At 38.4% G+C, this 20,229-nt stretch overlaps 1 protein-coding gene across 1 annotated transcript in view; it reads left to right on the top strand.

Moving 5' to 3' along the window:
• The window catches only part of TMEM39A (transmembrane protein 39A), a 30,756-nt gene extending 14,023 nt beyond the window's left edge, over positions 1-16,733 (top strand). The window contains exons 4-9 of the mRNA XM_080812602.1: positions 356-439; positions 5,685-5,839; positions 10,008-10,356; positions 11,132-11,319; positions 13,257-13,377; positions 16,253-16,733. Of these exons, the coding sequence (XP_080668728.1) occupies positions 356-439; positions 5,685-5,839; positions 10,008-10,356; positions 11,132-11,319; positions 13,257-13,377; positions 16,253-16,486 (1,131 nt within the window). The 3' untranslated portion in view covers positions 16,487-16,733. The remainder of the gene's footprint in view (positions 1-355; positions 440-5,684; positions 5,840-10,007; positions 10,357-11,131; positions 11,320-13,256; positions 13,378-16,252) is intronic.
• Positions 16,734-20,229: the final 3,496 nt, after the last annotated feature.

Raw genomic sequence — 20,229 nt, 5'->3', positions numbered from 1 at the left:
TTATTCTTGCCATAATTCTGCAGGCTATAACTTTTTAACCCAAAGCTGTAGTCTTCCTTTCAACACTGTAAACTTTCAAAAAAGAGGGGAGTACATTCCAGATAATTTAAAATAGTATTTGAAAAATTAAAGCAATCTTTCATGAAAGGAGAAGTAAAATTAGGTAGAAAGTAGAAGGTAGGTAGTCTCTCTAAGATCTCTCAAGATCTCTCTAAGATCTCACAAGATTCTTGTGGTCTATACATACAAGGTGATTGATGTAAGGAAGCTCTTCTGAGGGGCAAACCTTTTGATGTAGTAGTTCCAGCTAGATATCCATATTTCTTTCTGATGCAGTGATTTGTTTCTTTTACAGAATTTTCATCTCATTGATTACCACCTGGCAGCATTCATCACAGTGATGCTTGCAAGGAGGCTGGTGTGGGCCCTCATCTCAGAGGTAACAGCTTATTCACTATATTTTGTCACTTGTAGCTAGAGTTAGTTACTAGAATGGATTCAAGCTGAGTATGTCAAGTGCCCAAATATAATTTGAAAATAATTACAAATTAATTTCTTTACTTCCACATGAGCTATGCTAGTTCTTTTTTTTTTTATGATTATATTTATTTATCAGAGCACGAGTTGGGGAGAGGGGCCAAGGAGGAGGGACAAGCAGACTTCCCACTGAGCAATCCCAGTACTCTAGCAGTCCCAGTACCCTGAAATCATGACTGAGTCAAAGTCAGATGCTTAACCAACTGAGCCACCCAGTGGCCCTATGTGCTAGTTCTTTTTAAAAGATTTTCCAACAATGTATTTAAAATTCATTGTGCTAGAATTCAAGAAAACTGTTAGAAATCTCATTTGATAGGAGCTTATTTCTAGATTCCATGTTCTTCTGTATAATTTTTCTAATTTTATTACAGTAAAAATAGGAATTTTAAGTAACTATTGATATGAAGAGTTATATATAAGTGAACAGTTGCATCTAAAACTTTGTTTCAGGTAATATTTACTTGATATTATATACCATTTGTGGGGTTTCTAGAAAGAGACATTTGTTTGAGTTTATTAAAACTTGGGAGTTTTAAAATGAAATCAAATTTGCATAAGACTAATCTTGAAGATAGAATCAGTGGGCAGTAAAGACTTGGGACGTTAATACGATCTTTTTAAAATTAAATGTTGATAGAACTGGCCATTGGTAAGATTCTTTAATATATTTGTAAACTCCTTTGGAGAAGGTAAATGTGTTCTCCGAGGATTTTATTATCTTATGTCCTAAAAATTATTACAAAAACAAAAACAAAAATGTTAACTTAGCTAGAGTGTCTAACAATTTTAATCTTGGAGTTTATATCAGTGTATAATTTTAAATTAATAGTTACTGTAATCACGGATAACTGAGAGCCAACTTTTTTTCCTTCTAAAACATGCATGAAAGTATTTGTGTCTGTAAGCCCTAATTTTCAGGAACGTTATTTCTTGTGAGCACAGAGTAATTGCATGTATTAAGTCATAACCTGAGAGCCATTTGAAGTTAACTGAAAAACACTGGTAGTTGAATCACCTGTTTTTCACAAAGGGAAAGGCTGTCTAAAATCTTTTCTCCCCGGAGACACCTGGTGGCTTAGTCAGTTAAGCGTCTGCCTTCTGTTCAGGTCGTGATCCCAGGGTCCTCGGATGGAGTCCCGCAAGGGGCTCCTTGCTCAGTGTGGAACATGCTTCTCCCTCTGCCTCCTGTTCCCCCTGGTTGTGCTCTCTCTCGACTAATAAATAAATAAAATCTTAAAAAATAAACAAAAATCTTTTCTCCCAAGTTCGCTATTTAGGTAATGAAAATAGGTGCTTACTTTGGATATATTACATTATATTCTTTTTTTAGAGGAACTCAGTGGAGTTTTATGTTTTTGTCTGTGAAAACAGGCAGCATTTTTTTTCATCTCTTCAATTACTTAGAAATGGTACTTGTATATGCCAAATTAGTATGTCCAGCTAATGTGTAAATCCTCTATAACTGGGGTTTCTACCTTGGTGATCCAAGGGTTATAACTTTATGTACTCTGTTGTTTTCTTTTGCTAATGGCTTAATAGTAGTTTAACAGTTTTTGCATGGCCTTAGTTGGAGAGTTTATTAGCTGTTTTCTAAAGAAACCTGTAATTCTTGGGTTCCTGGGTGGCTCGGTTGTTTAAGCATGCCTTCGGCTCAGGTCATGATCCTGGAGCCCTGGGATCGAGTCCCACATCAGGCTCCCTGCTTGGCAGGGAGTCTGCCTCTCCTGCTGAGCTCTCTCTCTCATTGTCTTTCTCTCTTTCAAATGAATAAAAAAAAAAAAATCTTTAAAAAAAAGAAAAGAAGGGGCACCTGGGTGGCTCAGTGGGTTAAAGCCTCTGCCTTCGGCTCAGGTCATGATCCCAGGGTCCTGGGATCAAGCCCCGCGTTGGGCTCTCTGCTCAGCAGGGAGCCTGCTTACTCCTCTTCTCTCTCTCTGCCTGCCTCTCTGCCTGCTTGTGATCTCTGTCTGTCAAATAAATAAATAAAATCTTTAAAAAAAAAAAAAAGAAAGAAAAGAAAAAGAAACCTGTAATTCTTACTTAGAACAAAATACTTAAACTAAATTTAAACAGACTTCTGGTCAATGACTTAAGTCTCTGTACCTTAAAGTCCATGAGAAAGAACGTTTAAATAATTATGGGGTATCTACATAATGGAATAGCATGCAGCCATTAAAAAGATGAAACTGTACCGACCACTAAAATATTAAGTAAAAAAAAATACATATGTATGTATATATAAAACAATGTTTAAAATAAGGTGGGTAGAAGGAATAAAATACATTGCTTATGTATGAATAAATTATCTCTAGAAGGACATACAAACTAATAACAGGCTGCCTAGTTGTGGCTGCGAACAGCACCAGAAGGCAGGAAATTCAGTACAAACACTATTATACATTTTGTATTTTGAGCATTTATGACTATATTACCTATTCAGAAATTAAAAATAGGAGCTGTATAGTGATTCTTTTCTTAAAAGAGCTAAATTAGATGGTAAGACCAATGATAAATCATCTTTCCTTCCTTCCATTAAAATGTTTGTCTTTTGGGGGTTTTTTTTGGCTTATATATCACAGAAAGGATCCCTACCCTGAGAAAGACCAATCATTTTAAGGAGAGGCTGGAGGTAATTAATAAAAATGCTAAACACTATTCTGGGAGGAATACCTCCAACTATATAAGATTATTTATTCACCTCCAGGCCATTTCTAGTTCTTGACTTGCTCCACAAGACCAAAAAGTTACTCAGCTATTCTCCCAACCTGAGGCAACTTCCATTTTATTTTATTTTATTTTTAAAGATTTTATTTATTTATTTGAGAGAGCGCACAAGCAGGGAGGAAAGGGAGAAGCATCATAGGGAGCCAGATGCAGGGCTCAATCGCAGGACCCTGGGATCATGACCTGAGCCAAAGGCAAGATGCTCAACAGACTGAGCTACTCAGGCATCCTTGCAACTCCCTTTTTAAAAAACTTTTTCTAAATAGGAAGGTAGTACATTTTATTAAAAAAAAAAAATCGGAAAACCCTCAAATATAAAGCAGGAAAATTTTTAAATTACAACCTCATTATTGAAAGGGCCATATTTTGGTATATTTGGTATATAAGTTTTTATTTTCGTATAAACCATACTTTAACATACTATTAGGATTATTTTTCTACTCCTTACCTGGCTTATTTTTGCTTATTCCTTAATCCCAGCTAAAATACCACTTCCTCAGAAAGGCTTCCCTAGTTTGGGGTCCTTTGTTATTCGCTTTCCCTTACAGCCTGCTTTTTTCCTGTAGCACTTACCACAATTGTAAAAATAATTATTTGTGTAAATATAAGTTTAATATTTGTCTTACTTATTTGTGCAGCCTCATAAAGACAGAGTTCTTAGTTACTACTATGTCTCTAGGACCTGATAGAGTATCTGCCATACATAGCATAGTGGTTAAGAGCTTGGGCTCTGAAACAAGACAAAAATGACAAATACATCCAGGCTCTGCTACTGTGGTGACACTGGGCAGAACAGCCTTTTTATTTTGAAAATGGAGGCAGTGAGGACACCTGGGTAGCTCAGTCGGTTAAGCATCTGCCTTCAGCTCAGGTCGTGATCCTAGGGGCCTGGGATTGAGCCCTGCCTCAAGGCTCCCTGCTCAGTGGAGAGCCTGCTTCTCCCTCTTGCTCTGCCACTCCTCCTGCTGTGCGCAGTCTATCAAATAAATAAATAAAATCTCTAAAAAAAAAAAAAAGAAAGAAAGAAAATGGAGCCATTTAAATGCCTTCCTTAGGCTTTGACAGGTAAAGTACATTGGCATGAGGTATGTATCAGGGGAGTGATAAACAATTATTTGCCATACTGTTACTGAGAACAGTTTGAACCTTCTCTGTGGTGTTAATTCAACTGCTTCTTTGCATTTATAAATAACTATATAAGTGCATATATATTATATATGCTATGTAATATATTGAGTAAATTAAGAAATGGATAGATGAAGGACCTGAAAAGCTCCTTATCCCCTCCCATTGCTAGTGACCCTACATAATTTTTTCCCCTTTCTACATTCTGACACTGCTGTTTTGAAGTTGTAGGAATCTGCCATTTTCCCCTGTATTTTCTCATTCTCTTCCTAGTTCATTCTGAAAGAAAATATCATTGCAGAGCTTCATGTTTAGACAAGTATGCTTTCTTACTATATTTAATCTGTCTTTAAAATGTGGGATTAAGGAAAAATATTTGAATAGCTGTCATACAAAGAAGTGGAAGTGATTGTCCATTATTTCCGTGTTTGTGAAAGTCAAAAGAGAAGCTTTTATTTATATAGGGATTTGTCAGAGAAGATCTGATTATTTTTTGAAGCTTCGGTAATTCATTAAATATTAATTCAGCAAATAGATTGGGGGGAGGATTCCAAGGAAAATGGGACATTGTTGCTACTATTGAGGTTATTACAGTTTAGTCCAAAGATAAATTAATGGTTCAATGCCTTTACCAAAAAATTACATGGTGGATTATTAAAATATAGGTTCCATGACTTACAGTTTTGTTCCCTGTATCTCGTAAGGGAAGGCAGTAGGTATTTTCAGGTTCACTAAGCAGCCCAAGTAATTTTGATGAACATGGTTCATGGGTCATACTTTGAAGCCCCAGTGTGAATAAATTAGACAATGTCATAAGAACTTAAGGGAGGTCTGTATGAGACACTGGGAATACAAGGAGGAACCAACAAACTGCCTGGAAGAGTCTGAATCTTTATTTTTTTTATTTTTTTATTTTTTTTATTAAAAGATTTTTTTTTTTTATTTATTCATTTGACAGACAGAGATCACAAGTAGGCAGAGAGGCAGGCAGAGAGAGAGGAAGGAAAGCAGGCTTCCTGCCGAGCAGAGAGCCCGATGCGGGGCTCGATCCCAGGACTCTGGGATCATGACCCGAGCCGAAGGCAGAGGCTTTAACCCACTGAGCCACCCAGGCGCCCCGTCTGAATCTTTAAAAATGAGGAAGATAAGTGGGATGGGACAGTTTTTTTCTTCTTTCCTCCCCCCCTTCCCTTTTTTTTGAGGGGAGCAGATTTCCACTAAATCTAATTCCTTGAATCGCATTGCTTTTGAATAAGGCCATTTATAAAATGTTCCTTTTGGTGCTTCCAAACTTCCAGGCCACTAAGGCGGGTGCAGCATCTATGATTCACTACATGGTTCTGATATCAGCTCGCTTGGTGCTACTCACTTTATGTGGATGGGTACTTTGTTGGACCCTCGTCAATCTCTTCCGGAGCCATTCAGTCCTCAATCTCCTTTTCCTTGGCTACCCGTGAGTACTCCAGTTTTACCATTTTATCAGTAAGTTTTTAAAGAAATTATTTGGGTCAAGCAAACAATACTACAAAAGTGAGGAAGATGGAATTCTTCAAATATAAGCCAAAAAAAAAAAAAAAAAGCTCAGAAAATTGGAAAAAATCAGTGGGTAGGGTGACTTATAATTTATTTTCTACACTAGGCTACAGTTGGGACAACAGGGGTAAACCAGGACTATCCCAAGAAAACTGGAGAAGTATGGTTATTCTACCAATGGTGAATATTTTAATTGGCTCTCTTCATCAAATGAAGTGCCCAAGTGCTGCCTATATTGGCAGTGTATAGTTGTATCTTATTATACACATGGGCTTTTAAACTCTTCTGCATAGTTTAACTTGTATACTTTGGGCTAATACTTTCTCATTGGATATTAGTAGATAGCTACCATTTATTGCTGTTATGTGCTAGATGCTGGGGTAGGTGTTTATTAATATCACCTCATGAAATCATCCCCATAACCCAGGAGGCTGTGTATTTAGTCTGACATAACAGTTCCAAAGTACTAGTGGCTTTAAAAAGTTAGAAGTTTATTTCTTTCTTCTGTAAAGTATGTGTGTAAATCATCTTGGAGAGCTGTGGCAACTAGCTTCCATGGTGTTGGGACCCAGGCTCCTGCTATCTTTTTTGGTCCACTCCTCCCTAGCAGTATAGAGTATAAGGGAGGGTAGAAATTTGTCTTTAGCAGAACAGCTGTACCTCAACTAAAAATTCTGTTGCAGCGGAAGAGCAGGAGAACAGTGGCTCTTGGCAGACAATTAGCAGGCTTCGCCACAGGTAAAGAGAGATTAAGAGATTAAAAATCTTTCCTGTAGTCAGACAATTAGAAAGACTCGGGTCTTTTTGATTCTGGAGTTCTTGTTTGCACCATTCCTCTGTAATCAGTAGTTCTCAAAGTGTGGTTCCCAGAAGCACAACATCAGCATCACCTGGAATCTTTTTGGAAATAGAAATTCTCAGAATCCACTCCAAATCTACTGAAACAGAAACTCCGGAAGTAGGACCTAGCAATTTGTCTTTTAACAGGCCTTCCACGTGATTTTGATGCTTGCTCAAGTTTGAGAATCATTGCTTTGTGTAAGCATGGGTTTAAATGGATAGTTACGTGGCCTAAAGTCAAGGCATAATGGGCAGGGATGGCAGGAAGAGTCTTTCTATTGGTTGTCCTATGGTAGGTCTAATTATACTGTTTACTTATTTATTTTTCTAATTATATTGTTTAATTATTTAAGGCAATCATCAATTCAGTTCATTAGTATTACCCTTTTCCCTACAAAATGAACTCTATATTATAAACATCATTTTCCATGATTCATATTTATTATAAGGTATATATTTTACATCAGTTGTTTCTGTATTTCTAGACTAATATTTCAGTTTCTTCAACTTCAGATGATTTCATTGTTCTGTTTCTGAACAACAGCTGGTTGAATCATGTTTAACTATATTTGATTTGAAAGACTAAATATGGATATATCAAGGAATATTTTGGCCAGGTTTAAAAGGATTACCATGTCAAAATTACTAGCCAACTTTTTCATTTCAGTTGAGGAATATAAAGAAACTTACTTATTTTTTAAGGCTCTCCACACCCCTGTAAAACAATGAAATAAGCATGTAATTTAAACAGATTTTATGTTTAAATATATTTGCCTTCACTTTTTAAAGTTGTATAATCTTTTATCTAACTTAAATTTAAAAAATAAGTGTAAGAAATTTTACTAGACAATGGCAGTAACTACATCTTTACTTTCTTGTTTATTCATAGGTTAAAAAAGTGACTCTTTACTGCTTTGGTTTTTCTTTTTTTTTTTTTAAACTTGATTCTCAGCTAGCTTCTCACTTTAGGGTAGGTTAGTCCAATGACTAATGTTGTAGCTCTTATATTATCTTGAATCTATACACTGCTTTCTGTAACCTCTGCTGTTACATTCTAAACTTCCATCTGGTCTTCTGGTAATCTATTCTTGCCTTCTTCCTTTCCATTTTTTATTATAGCTGTAATGCTTTTCAGAATGGAAGTTGAATTATGTCACTAACCCTCTTTAAAATTCTTTAATGAATCATTTCCTTTATCCCCTTTTACCTTACAGAGCCTCCAAAGTCTAAGCCTTTGATGCTCCCCTTCTAGTTTCTCTCATTCTACACTATCAGTTATCCATTGCTATATAATGCTGTAACAAACAGCCTCAAACCCGTGGTAGCATTCCACAATATTTATTTATTGTGCATACGTTGGAGTCAGCTGGAAGTCAAGCAGCTCTCCTGGTCTTAGCAGGGTTCGCTCACACTTGAAATTGATTGAATGGCATGAAAGCAAGCCCCAGCGTGCAAACCCATTTCAGGCTTCTGATCACATCATGTTTGCTGACATTCTGTGGGCCAGAACAGGTTGCATTGTTGAGCCATCGTAGGGCTAGGGCAGGGTCACTTCACACACAGAATGAGGGCTGTGCAGTAAGACTACAGGAAGGGTTAAGAAATGGGGCCATTGTTGCAACTGCCACACACCCTAGCCTCTCATGTCATCTCTACATGTGCAGCTTGTATTTCAGCAATATTGACAGGTTTCTCTGGCCTCACAGTTTTGCACATGTGTGAGTTCTGCCTGTTGCTTCTTCATTTACTCCTTCCCACACTACTACTCCAGCACACATTCACGGTGGATTGTGGAGCTGCTAACCATCCTCCCTTACATCATAACAAGCTTGCTTTCTCCCTCCATAGAAAACTATGAATAGGTGAATTTGTTAATATTTTTATGAAATATATAACTATAGGGACGCCTGGGTGGCTCAGTTGGTTAAGCAGCTGCCTTCGGCTCAGGTCATGATCCCAGCGTCCTGGGATCGAGTTCCACATCGGGCTCTTTGCTCGGCGGGGAGCCTGCTTCTCCCTCTGCCTCTGCCTACCACTCTGTCTGCCTGTGCTCGCTCGCTCTCTCTCTAACAAATAAATAAATTAAAAAAAAATAACTATATAGGGTATCTTTTATTTGCTGTTTTTCATATCTGAATATATGCCAGTGAAATGACCGTTTTATTTATAATACATAAGTCACAATGTGGACATTACTTAATGAGGACTGGGGAAAGTATTTTAAAAAGTTTTAAGGAACCAAGGTTGAAATAACTATAAAAAGTTATAAAAAGTCTCAAAAATATTCAGTCCTTTGACCAACTTAGTCTACTTGTAGAAATTTATTTATTATACATCTAGAATTTTTTTCATTAATCCATCAGATATTTTTTGAGTACCTAGTATGTTTCAGCCACAATTCTAGACATCAAGGATATTGCAGTGAATTAAGCAGACCCAAATCTCTGGTACACAGAACTTAGATTGTAGTAAGGGGAAGATAGGACAAACAAACAAAAAAACCACCCAAATAAAAAACCTGAAAAATATGTAAAACATATGGAGGGGTAAGATCTCTGAAGAAAAATAACCAGGCAGGGGAACTTAGGAGTGCCTGTAGGCTTGGGGTGGGTAATGTAGTGGGTAGGCAGGGGGAGCCCCTCACTAAGAAGGGGAAATTGGAAGTGAAGGGCATACCATTTGAAAATTACCAGATGCACACAAAGATCATGTAGGATTTTATCCATACATTCATATTTATGGTAATGCAAAGTAGGAAACCACCTAAGTTTCCAACAAGAGAGAAGTGGGTAAATTAGAGTGCATCTGTATGAGAATTATAGTATCTTTAAAAATTGTTACAGAAAAAATATGTAATGATATGAAAAAAATGCTCAAAATAGATAACCCATATATAAATACACTCAAAGTTACAAAACGGTTTATACTGTATGAGACTAAACATAGAAAGAAGTATGAAGTCTGTGCACCCAGTTGTAGAAATTATAAAAGCCTTCATTTTTTGGTGTTTTCTGTTTTGTCGTTGTGATTTCTGTAGTCTTCTGTTATTCTACAATGAATGCATATTGCCTTTGTGGGAAGAAATTCAAGAACTTCCCTGATGATGAATTTACTGTCAACAGAGTCCGTGTTCTGTTATGTTCATCCTTGTGAATCATGACTTGTTTTACTAACATAGTTATATTAGATCTAGATTTGATTATAGGTGGCATCTGTGGTCTCATTTTCATATTTACCGTCTTCTACAGGTTTGGTGTTTATGTTCCTCTCTGCTGTTTCCACCAAGATAGTAGAGCTCATCTTCTTCTCACAGACTATAACTACATGGTTCAGCATCAGGCAGTAGAAGAAAGTGCCTCAACTGTGGGTGGCTTGGCCAAATCCAAAGACTTCCTCTCCTTATTGCTGGAGTCTCTGAAAGAACAGTTTAATAATGCCACACCCATCCCCACGCACAGCTGCCCCCTCTCTCCAGACCTCATTCGCAATGAAGTAGAATGTCTGAAAGCGGATTTCAACCACAGAATCAAGGAAGTTCTCTTCAACTCCCTCTTCAGTGCCTACTATGTTGCATTTCTCCCCCTGTGTTTTGTGAAGGTAAGTGGTTCCTTTTATGTGCTTCCTCGATTTGTGTGTGAATGACATAAACTGGGTATTTCTTATTTAATCCCCCTTTTCTCTGTCTCCCCTTTGGCAGCCTGGATGGTGGAGTTCGGCTGCATCTGGAGTGCACTAATACCGCTCCTGGTTGGCGGATAGGTATTTCCATATATGTGATGCACCCGTGGTGGTCCCCTCTTTTTTTTCTTTCTTTTAAAAAAAATTTTTTTTTCCAGTTTCTGGGAAAATAAAGTTTGTGTTTGTAATAGAATCAGTATGTAGTAGCTTAAGAGGATTGAGGTTTTAATAAAATTCAGCCTACTCTAGTTGATCTTAACATGGTTAATCAGGAGTTTCCTTGGATTTAATCTAACCTTTATCTAAATTTCAATTTACTTCAGTGGAAAAGAAAAATGGTCTGGATGTCACTTGGGCCCAGAATCTTTTGGGACATTTTAGTGCCCTTTCTTCACCCATTGAGAAGCACATCTGCAGCCGGAGTGGTCATTTACAGAGGGCGCTCACCTCTTCTAGAAAGGAAGGACTTAAAATATAATTGCCTCTCCCTCCCATCCCTAATTCGTACAGCCAGAAAGTCAGGTTGAAGGATTTTGGAGGACTCTGCTCTTGAACTTTCTGCAGGACAGCAGGACAACCAGTGCATGTGTGACTCAGTGTGGCATTTGTCTGCAGGGCATATGTACACGCACCCGTCCCTACCTTCTTGCTGAACGGTGCACGAATCATTTCTCCCTCTTCTGATCTCTTCCAGAGTACCCAGTACTATGACATGCGCTGGTCATGTGAGCACCTCATTATGGTGTGGATCAATGCTTTTGTCATGCTCACCACACAACTGCTGCCATCTAAATACTGTGATTTGCTACATAAATCAGCTGCTCACCTGGGCAAGTGGCAGAAGCTTGAACATGGGTCCTACAGCAATGCTCCACAGCACATGTGAGTAGCCTAGAGGGTAAAACCATATAACACCTCCTACATGCTGCTGATCATGTTTATTTGCTTTGTATGTCATTCTTGTTCTTGGCTTTGAACATTTGATTTTTAGTTTTTTGTCTACATGGAAGCTTGTCATCACTCTAAACCGAACACAGAGGACATTAACCCATTCCCACCACCATCCCCAGTCCCTCCTTAAATGCCTCCTACCTTTCAGCTGCCCGGTCACCCTGGAGTGTGAATTTGTTTCCCAAGCTGTAATAATGGAGTTTTCTTTCAGTTTTAACCCTTTGCCCAAATTCACAGAGTCATGATATATTTTTAATTCTCTTTGGAAGACTGTAAGATTCATCTTCTCCTAATTGCCACAGCTAAATAGTTGCTAGCTAATCCTTTCACACTCAGGCAGCTAGAATTTGCTTCTCTCATTTCTTCTTTCTAATAAATGCAAATTTGTTCTAATAATTTTCCTTGCTTGCATTTTTTATTATCTTTTTTCTTAAACTTGCTAATGAATGTTTCCCTGCTTTTCCCATATTTAAATGAAAACTGTCCCTAATTGAGTTCACTCTGAGTGTTCCTCTCATCGTGTCCCCTTATCAGTCATTTCTCTGCATGGTCCCTATGATCCAAAATGGTTAACTTTAGAACCTTTTTGTTCCTCTCACTCTTTCCCTTCACCACACCTTCCTTTCAGACCTGGACCATCTTCATCTTCCTCCCTTTTATAATTGGAACATTTCACAAATTTCATCACCTAGAAATTCTTTCCTAATGAAGTGGGACAGATTGAGGGGACTTTCTTTTCCCCTCTCCCCCCTCAGAGTCCTCCCTTCAATTATCTGCCTTGATGTCTGATACAGATTAGCACAGGCCTTCAAGCCCAGGAACTGAAAGAGATTGGGCCAGGCTGAAAAGAAACCCGACTGTGGGCAAAGGACAAATTTCAATAAAAATTGAAAATACAATCCACAGTACTAGTACTGTACATCTTCAGGCTCCTGATGGCACATGGCCATGAGGTGTATCATCACTTTAATGCTGGTAAGTGTGAGCAAGGCCGACGGAACATTTTCTGAACTGGGAAAACTTCAGGGTGCTAGACTTTTTTCTTTTTTTCTTTTTTTTTTTGTTATTTTTTGTTTTTGTTTGTTTAACATATCTAAAATGTTGTCCCAGTTCTTACCCTAGGAAACTAACCTTTCCAAAATCAGGAAGAGATGAATTAACTTAGATTTTTTTAAAAACTTAACCTGAAGATCCCCATCCCTGCCCCAACTCCATTACATTGGTGCTGGAAACAATGAAGCTTCTTCCATAACTTCTTTTTCCTAGAGAAACTTCTGTAAAAATAAACCAGGAAAGCGGTAAAAAGTAAAATCTGTGTGTCAGTACCTTGTGTGTCTCTCTTCTGTATAGCTTCACGCATATAGGAGGCATTTGAAATATGTGACAAATAGACTGATTTTCTATAGCTTTTTGGGATTAATTCTGCAGTAAATATCATGCTGATTTGACAATATGTTCATTTCTCCACTACTTCACTACAGTCCACTTTCTGTTCTTGTTTATTCTCTCTAGCATTTCCATTAATAGATTTTGCTCACTTGGGGTTGAGATGACAGTCCATCTGATTACACTCGGTTTTCTGGCTCATAGTTGCCTTACCCATTAATTCCTGCTCATTCTCCTGAGCCTCATAAGTCCTTTGACACTGAGTTAATTGTATCACTTTGCAGCCTCTCTACTGTATAGCAATGAAGTTATAACAAAGCCTTCCTAACTCTTTCCAGTTTAACTATGCAGTGTATCCTCAGAATTCAGGCAGATGAAGCCTTGCATACTTAATTCCTTCTATAGAAATGTAGTGGGCCTTGCCAGACGCTGTCTTATTCGTAATTGCCAACATGCTAACATTGCATTTCTTTCTCCCTTAGTTGGTCAGAAAATACAATATGGCCTCAAGGGGTGCTGGTGCGACACAGCAGATGCTTGTATAGAGCCATGGGGCCTTACAACGTGGCAGTGCCTTCAGATGTATCCCATGCCCGCTTTTATGCAAGTACCACTTATTTCTTTTCAAACATAAACTTAGTGATAAGTGTCAGGAGGCTACTATGTGTGTAAGCACCTAGCACAGTGTGTAGCACATGGTAATTACTATCACTCTAATATTGGCCCTTGTCTTTTGGAAATGTGTTCTTTTTTTTTTTTAAGATTTTATGTATTTATTTGAGAGAGAGAGAGAGAGCAAAAGAGCACAAGCAGGGGGAGCGGTAGAGGGAGAGGGAGAAGCAGGCTCCCCACAGAGCAGGAAGCCTGATGTGGGACTCAATCCCAGGACCCTGGGATCATGACCTGAGCCAAAGGCAGACACTTAACCATCTGAGCCACCCGGGCACCCTGGAAATGTGTTCTGAAAGGCAGTTTGAAGATAGTACCATTGTCCCAACTGCAACAGCTTAAAGTCATATTGGGATTTGTTGTGTCTAGTATTACCTAGAACAAGTAGGCAGTTATTTAAGACTTCCCTTTTTCATCTTACAATTTTTATTTGTAATAGTTTGGTTTATTGGTATCCTTATATTGTGTTTATGTGTCCTTCAGTGATATTTAATATAGTAATAATGTAATGGGTTTGGGTGTTTGGGTTTTTTGTTTTGTTTTTGTATTTGTCCCATGTATTACCTCCTTAAAGTACCTTAACTTCTCTTTTGAAAGGAAGACAAATGCCATGATCTCTGGCCTTTTACCTTTTCCTGGATTAAAGGAGAAAGGAGGAAGCAGTAGACATCCATTAAACCCAGCTTCTGTCCCATTTGAATGTATGCCTTGGATTATGTCTGTTGCTCTTTCAGTTTTCTGGAAATTCTGACACTAGAGGCAGAAGTATTTATTTATATGGGAAAGGCTAGCTAGCTGATCAGTGGCAGTGGGGAAAAGACGGTGCATGCAGGGCACTGTTCATAGTAAAGTGCATTGCCTTTGAATAGAGATTATAATCTAAAAAAGAATTGGAGGTCTTTTTTTGAGATACTTGAATCTCATTCTCCCTCCCTCCCAGTTCCTTGTGAGGGTACACAGGCTTTCTGGTTCTGCAGGTGTTTGCTGCTCACGGCCTTTCACTTAAATACTAGGAACTTCACATCAGGGCTGGATGCTTGTAAATACAGTTGGGCCGGGCCTGGGGCCCGGGGTGGGGGGGTGGGGCGGTGTTGGTAGCCGAGGACAAGGTGGGGCTGAGAGGAGCATGGGGCAAGTACAAGGCCCTTGAATGAGGAAACTAGGGAGGAGCGGACTTAAGTCACAACCACATAAGGATTTGGTTTCTACACAGAATATTTAATTCAGTCAGCTTTATTCCATAGGCCATTAATGACTTCTTTTGGCCCTAGTAAAAGAAACCTATGATAACCAGATATTCTACTGGAGTTTTCTGCTTGGAAAATAAGTATTTTCCTTGCTAGTATGTTGGATAGCTGAAGAGTCAGGTGAAATCCAAAGAATTAGAATTAGGGAAATTAATTTATTACTGATTTTGCATGACCAAACAGGTAAATCAGTGCTTCTCAAAGTGGTCCTTGGGCCACTTACATATAAATCACCTGGCTCACTCTTTAATTCAGGGTCCCAACCCCAGACTTCTGAATCAGAATGTCTGAAGGATTCCAGGAATTTGCAGCATTTACCTATTTGGAAATGATTCTTAGGCATACTGAAGTTTTGAGAACATTCATTTAAAATGTGCCGACTACCTGTAGCTATTAGAAGTTAAAACCCTTCCTCACCTTTCTACTCATTCAGTTTGTAGCTTACTGGCACATTTAATTTTAATTCTTATAATTGCCACAGAAACCTTGCCTGAGTCCTTTTGAAATACGAATTCTGAGCCAATTTTATACATGATATTACTGGATATCATATACTATAACCCAGGTTAATAGGTTAAACATTTTCTTCCTCTCAGAAGGACCTGAAGAACCTGGCTACCTTTCAGAGCTGTCATGACGGTTTGGCTTTATTCTCACATTTGAACTTTGAAGTCCAAATTAGTTTATTTAGATCTGATATAGTACCATTGCCGCAGTTTGCAATCTGTTGCCTCTATCTTTCTATTCATAATATGTTTTTATTAGTAAACCAGGATTTAACCTCTTAGAGTGAAGAATTTGGTGGAATGAAAACAGTGAGCAGCCAGACTCTAATTCTAATTTTTCCTTCCTTCCTCATTGTCCTATCTGTGCACCCTACTTCTCAATATCCAGAAAAAAACCCAGCAGAAATATATGGTGTAGAGGATTTTAGTCAGTAATGATGGTAGGTAAATGGTTTAAGGGAAAATTAAGAAATTATTGTTTTGATTATTTCAGCTTATAAGACTTCCCCTCCCCTCAGACTTGTCTAATGTTTATGTCTTAGACCAGCACACAAACTAACAATGATTTTTACTTTTTTAAATCATTCATTTTAAATGGCTTTAAGTGACCATATAATATCTTGTTTTTGCCTCTTGACTTGCAAAACCTAAAATATTTCCTAGTCAGTCCTTTATCTAGCCCTTGTCTTAGATAAGTGTACTTTTGATTATCTCAAATTATATATATATATATATATATATATATATATATATATATATATCCAGGATAAGATAGAATTTAAGAAAAATGTTTAGAGGCAGTTCTTTTAGCTGTGATCCTTTTTCCTATCTCAGGACATTTTGAAATAAAATTTATTTCATTATTCATTGAGCAAAAAGGAAAAGGTTTAGGTCTCTACAGCAAGAAATAGCCTGATTGATGTTCGGTAAACAGATCCATATGTTATGGCACATAGGAACTTGTAAATATGAAATTATTTTAGGAGAAAAATGTGAGAATAACTGCAGTCTTTACTTTTTTATGAAATAATTTTTTGCTTTTCACCTTCCTTACAGTTCCTATTTCATCGTCCATTAAGGCTGTTAAATCTGCTTATCCTTATTGAAGGCAGTGTCGTCTTCTACCAGCTCTATTCCTTGCTGCGGTCGGAGAAGTGGAACCACACACTTTCCATGGCTCTCATCCTCTTCTGCAACTACTACGTTTTATTTAAACTTCTCCGGGACAGAATAGTATTAGGCAGGGCATACTCCTACCCACTCAACAGCTATGAACTCAAGGCAAACTAAGCTGCCTCTCAACAATGAGGGAGAACTCAGATAAAAATATTTTCATACGTTCTATTTTTTTCTTGCAATTTTTATAAATATTTAAGATATTTTATATTTTGTATACTATTATGTTTTAAAAGGTGGGAAGGGTAAGGGATATTAAATGTATCCACAAACAAGGTGATGTGATCTTTCATGTGTTAGTGCATTTGAATAATAACACAGGATTAGAGCTGTGCCTCTCCAGTAAAGAGGTTGATTTGTTCGTATGGCTCTGGAATAACTCATTCATTTACAACACATCTCCTGTATCACTTGACACCGTACCTTTGGTATGTCTACTTTTCCAGTCCTCTCATTATCTTTAGTTCTCAGTTGGCCTTCCTGCTACAGAAACGGAGATCAGTGGAGTTGCCTGACAGCACCTATTCTCTTTCTCTTTGGCTGGCTAACAGTATTGGAATACTTGGGGCAAAGCGTGGCTTATGGTCCTGGCTGGGACTCTCTGTGTTGCATCCTGGGAGGAAAACTCAGCATTTAGTTCTGCCCAATGACATTCAAAAGTACTTACGAATAAGGTGCAATCCTGAAACTCAGTGGATATTGCTGTTATTTTCCCTGTTTTTTCACTTCTTTCGCCTCTTAAGATTTTTCTTTAATTACTAGCTGTTTGAAATTATAATTTTTAAGGCGAAGTCTTTAGAGTGCCCACACCCAGGAAGAAGGTGTATGGCTGGACCAGTGGGAGAAGATGAGTGCAAATGCCATGTGGGCTAGAGTGTGGGCAGGCTGAAGATCCCTGCAGCCTAGAAGAATGGGCCAGTCCTCAGCTAAACAATCTTGGATACAATCTGGGCAGCAGCCCACCTACAACAGCATGTTCGGAGTTATAAGCAGAAGTGAAATAGAAGAAGTTACCTCTTTGTCCCCCGATAATTTGATCTCTGCCTAAAATGTGTGTTTTTAGTTTCAAATTCCAGAACCTCTGTGTTTGTGAGCATTAACACTTTCCAGTCCATGTCCATATTCTCGGGAGGTGATCTTAGTCAATTGATGTCACTAGTCATCTAAACTTCTGAGGCCTTGTCTTGAGAGCCTGAAATATATTCTCATATGTTTTCTGTGCTTGGTTTGGCTTTTTTACCCTGTGAACTTTTTGGTGAGACACAATATGACTTATAAAGTAAAAAGACCAATCATGTAATTTCATAAACTGGCTCCGAAAACAATTCTTACGGAAGCATTCCCAACAGGTTTTCAGCAAGGCAGCACGATGAGGGCTAGGGTATATATACAGCTACCCAAGGTGACTTCTGTGTTTAAATTAACCATTGTTTCCTTAAGTATTTTGATGTGTATACTTTTTTTTAAAGTTACATAATTTGGCAATTTGAGTCTGTTTAGCTATTTAACAAATGCATGTTGACCACCAGGCACCATGTTAGGCACTGGGGATATGGACAGCAGTGAGTAAGAAATGCAAAGGCCCTACCTTCGTAGAACTTACAATGTGGGGGGTGCAAGGTGTGCCATAAATAAGTTTATATATAATGTCCCTTGTAGTAGTAGTAAGTGTGGTAAAGAGAAAATAAATCAGGGCCAGGAAATAAAAAGTACTAGGAGTGGCATTGCTAGAAGGCATCTCTGAGAAGGTAATTTCTGAGCAAAGCAATGAAGCAAGACTGAGCCATATAAATAGCTTTGGGGAGCATTCAGTAATAGGAAAGGCAGTGGCCTAAGGTGGGAACAATTTTAATATATTGGAAAAATAGCAAGGTAACCACAGTGTATTGGTTGGTTTCATAAATGGTTCAGCCTAAATTCGGTAGTTCTCAGAGTGAAGGAGGACAGGAAAGTTACCATTTCAGTATTCTTTCCTTGGGGTCTTAAAAATAGGCTTTCTTTTGACTAATAAACTTTTTTTTTTTTTTTAAGATTTCATTTATTTGAGAGAGAGAGAATACATGAGTGGTGGGGAGAGGGAGAGACAGAAGGAGAAGCACACTCCCTGCTGAGCAGGGAGCCTAACTCGGGCCTCGGTCCCAGAACCCTGGGATTATGACCTAAGCCAAAGGCAGATGCTTGACCGACTGAGCCACCCAGGCACCCCTTGACTAATAAACATCTTGATGAGATTACTTGACAGTTAAGAGCAAAATGGGTGGTCCTGACATGAAGATGTCTCATCAAAATGGCTCCAAGTTGGTTTTGTCACTGAAAAGTAGCCCAGATAACTGATTAGAGATAACAGACTACTCTTGTAGTAGTCTGTAGCAGATAACACCTGCTCTGGTTTGACCTTGGCCATAATCCTAAACAGGATGGTATAGGAGGACCAGATGCCAGGCTGGCTAAACAAATGAATGAGGATAAGAAATAGAAACTAGTTTGGGGTATAGGAATGAAGAAGTGCCCCCTCTCTTTTCAGATACGACAGCATCCGGGAGATAAAAGTTGCAGTTCAATGTGCTGCTTTGCATTTCAGATTCCCTTTTAGGAGGTGCCACATTCAGATGGGAAAGAGAAAAATTACCAGTGACCTGTGTATCCTACTACTTACGGATCATGTGAGAGAAAGGACATCATCATCTTTGCTTAGTGATAGGAGATCCATACTCAGTAAAGGATGGCCTTTTGGTGGTTGTTTATATACTGAGAAATTAAATGGTATGTGGAAAAATGGTATATAGCAAAAGATTAGTTGGGTGAACTTTGGATACAGGAAAAGGAAGGAAAATGCTTGACCAGCTGTTAGGGTGACTTAAGGTAGGTAAGTAGAGGAAGATAGTTCACAGGCATGAGTGTGATGGAGATGTTCCTTAGTATCCTATTTATTCTGATTCCATATTATATTCCTTAAGCTTCTTTCCCCTCCCTATCAAATCATCACCACCACTACCCCTCTCCCATTTCTATTTCCTGAGCAATTATTATGTCCTGGACACTGCTGGGTGCCAGAGATAGTGATGTTTAGAGTTGATTAATACAAGGCAGGTAAGTAAATCAGTAATAATAACAAAGGGATGTTCGGAAAGGAAGTATATACAAGGTGCAGAGGCGATGCAGAGAAGAGTCTCCAACTTTGTTTGGAATCTGCAGTGTCAGGGAGGACTTCACTGCAGCAGTAACACATAGCATTTTAAGGGAGGACTTGGACAGTACCACATAAATGAGGGGGAGAGGTTGCATGCAGGGGAACAGGATATACAAAAACCCAAGGCATGGACTTGCACCAGTTCTTAAATAACTAGTTTAATAATGCTAGAGAAGTAGGCAAAGACTAGATTATAGGAGAACTCAAAGTCCATGTTAAGGTGTTTGAACTTTTATTATCTTCTAGATCACAGGTTCTCAAAGGCGTGATCAGATCTACTAGGTCAGAATCTTGAGAGTAGAGCCCAAAACTGCCCCTTTCATAAGCACTTCAAGTAATTCTTAAGCAGACAGAAGTCTAGGAATTAAAGAGAGCTCGTGAAAGATTTTCAGTTTAGGACTCATGACCCAGAGGGTTCTCAAGTCAGGAGTTCTCAAAATATAATCTCTGGATCTGCAGCAGCAGCATCGCCTAACTGGGAACTTATTAGAAACAGATCATTTCAAGCCACGCCCCAAACCTACTGAATCACAAACTTTGAATAGAACCCGGATGTCTGTTTTAACACACTCAAGGTGACTTTGATGAGATCCACTATCCTATCTTAGACAACTTTGGCAGCAATATGTCCAGTCGGTTTGGAGAATGGACAGATGTCAATGATACT

This window comes from Martes martes (genome assembly GCF_963455335.1).
Source record: "Martes martes genome assembly, chromosome: 1".
Lineage (NCBI taxonomy): Eukaryota > Metazoa > Chordata > Mammalia > Carnivora > Mustelidae > Martes > Martes martes.
This window is presented reverse-complemented; position numbering and strand designations above follow the sequence as displayed.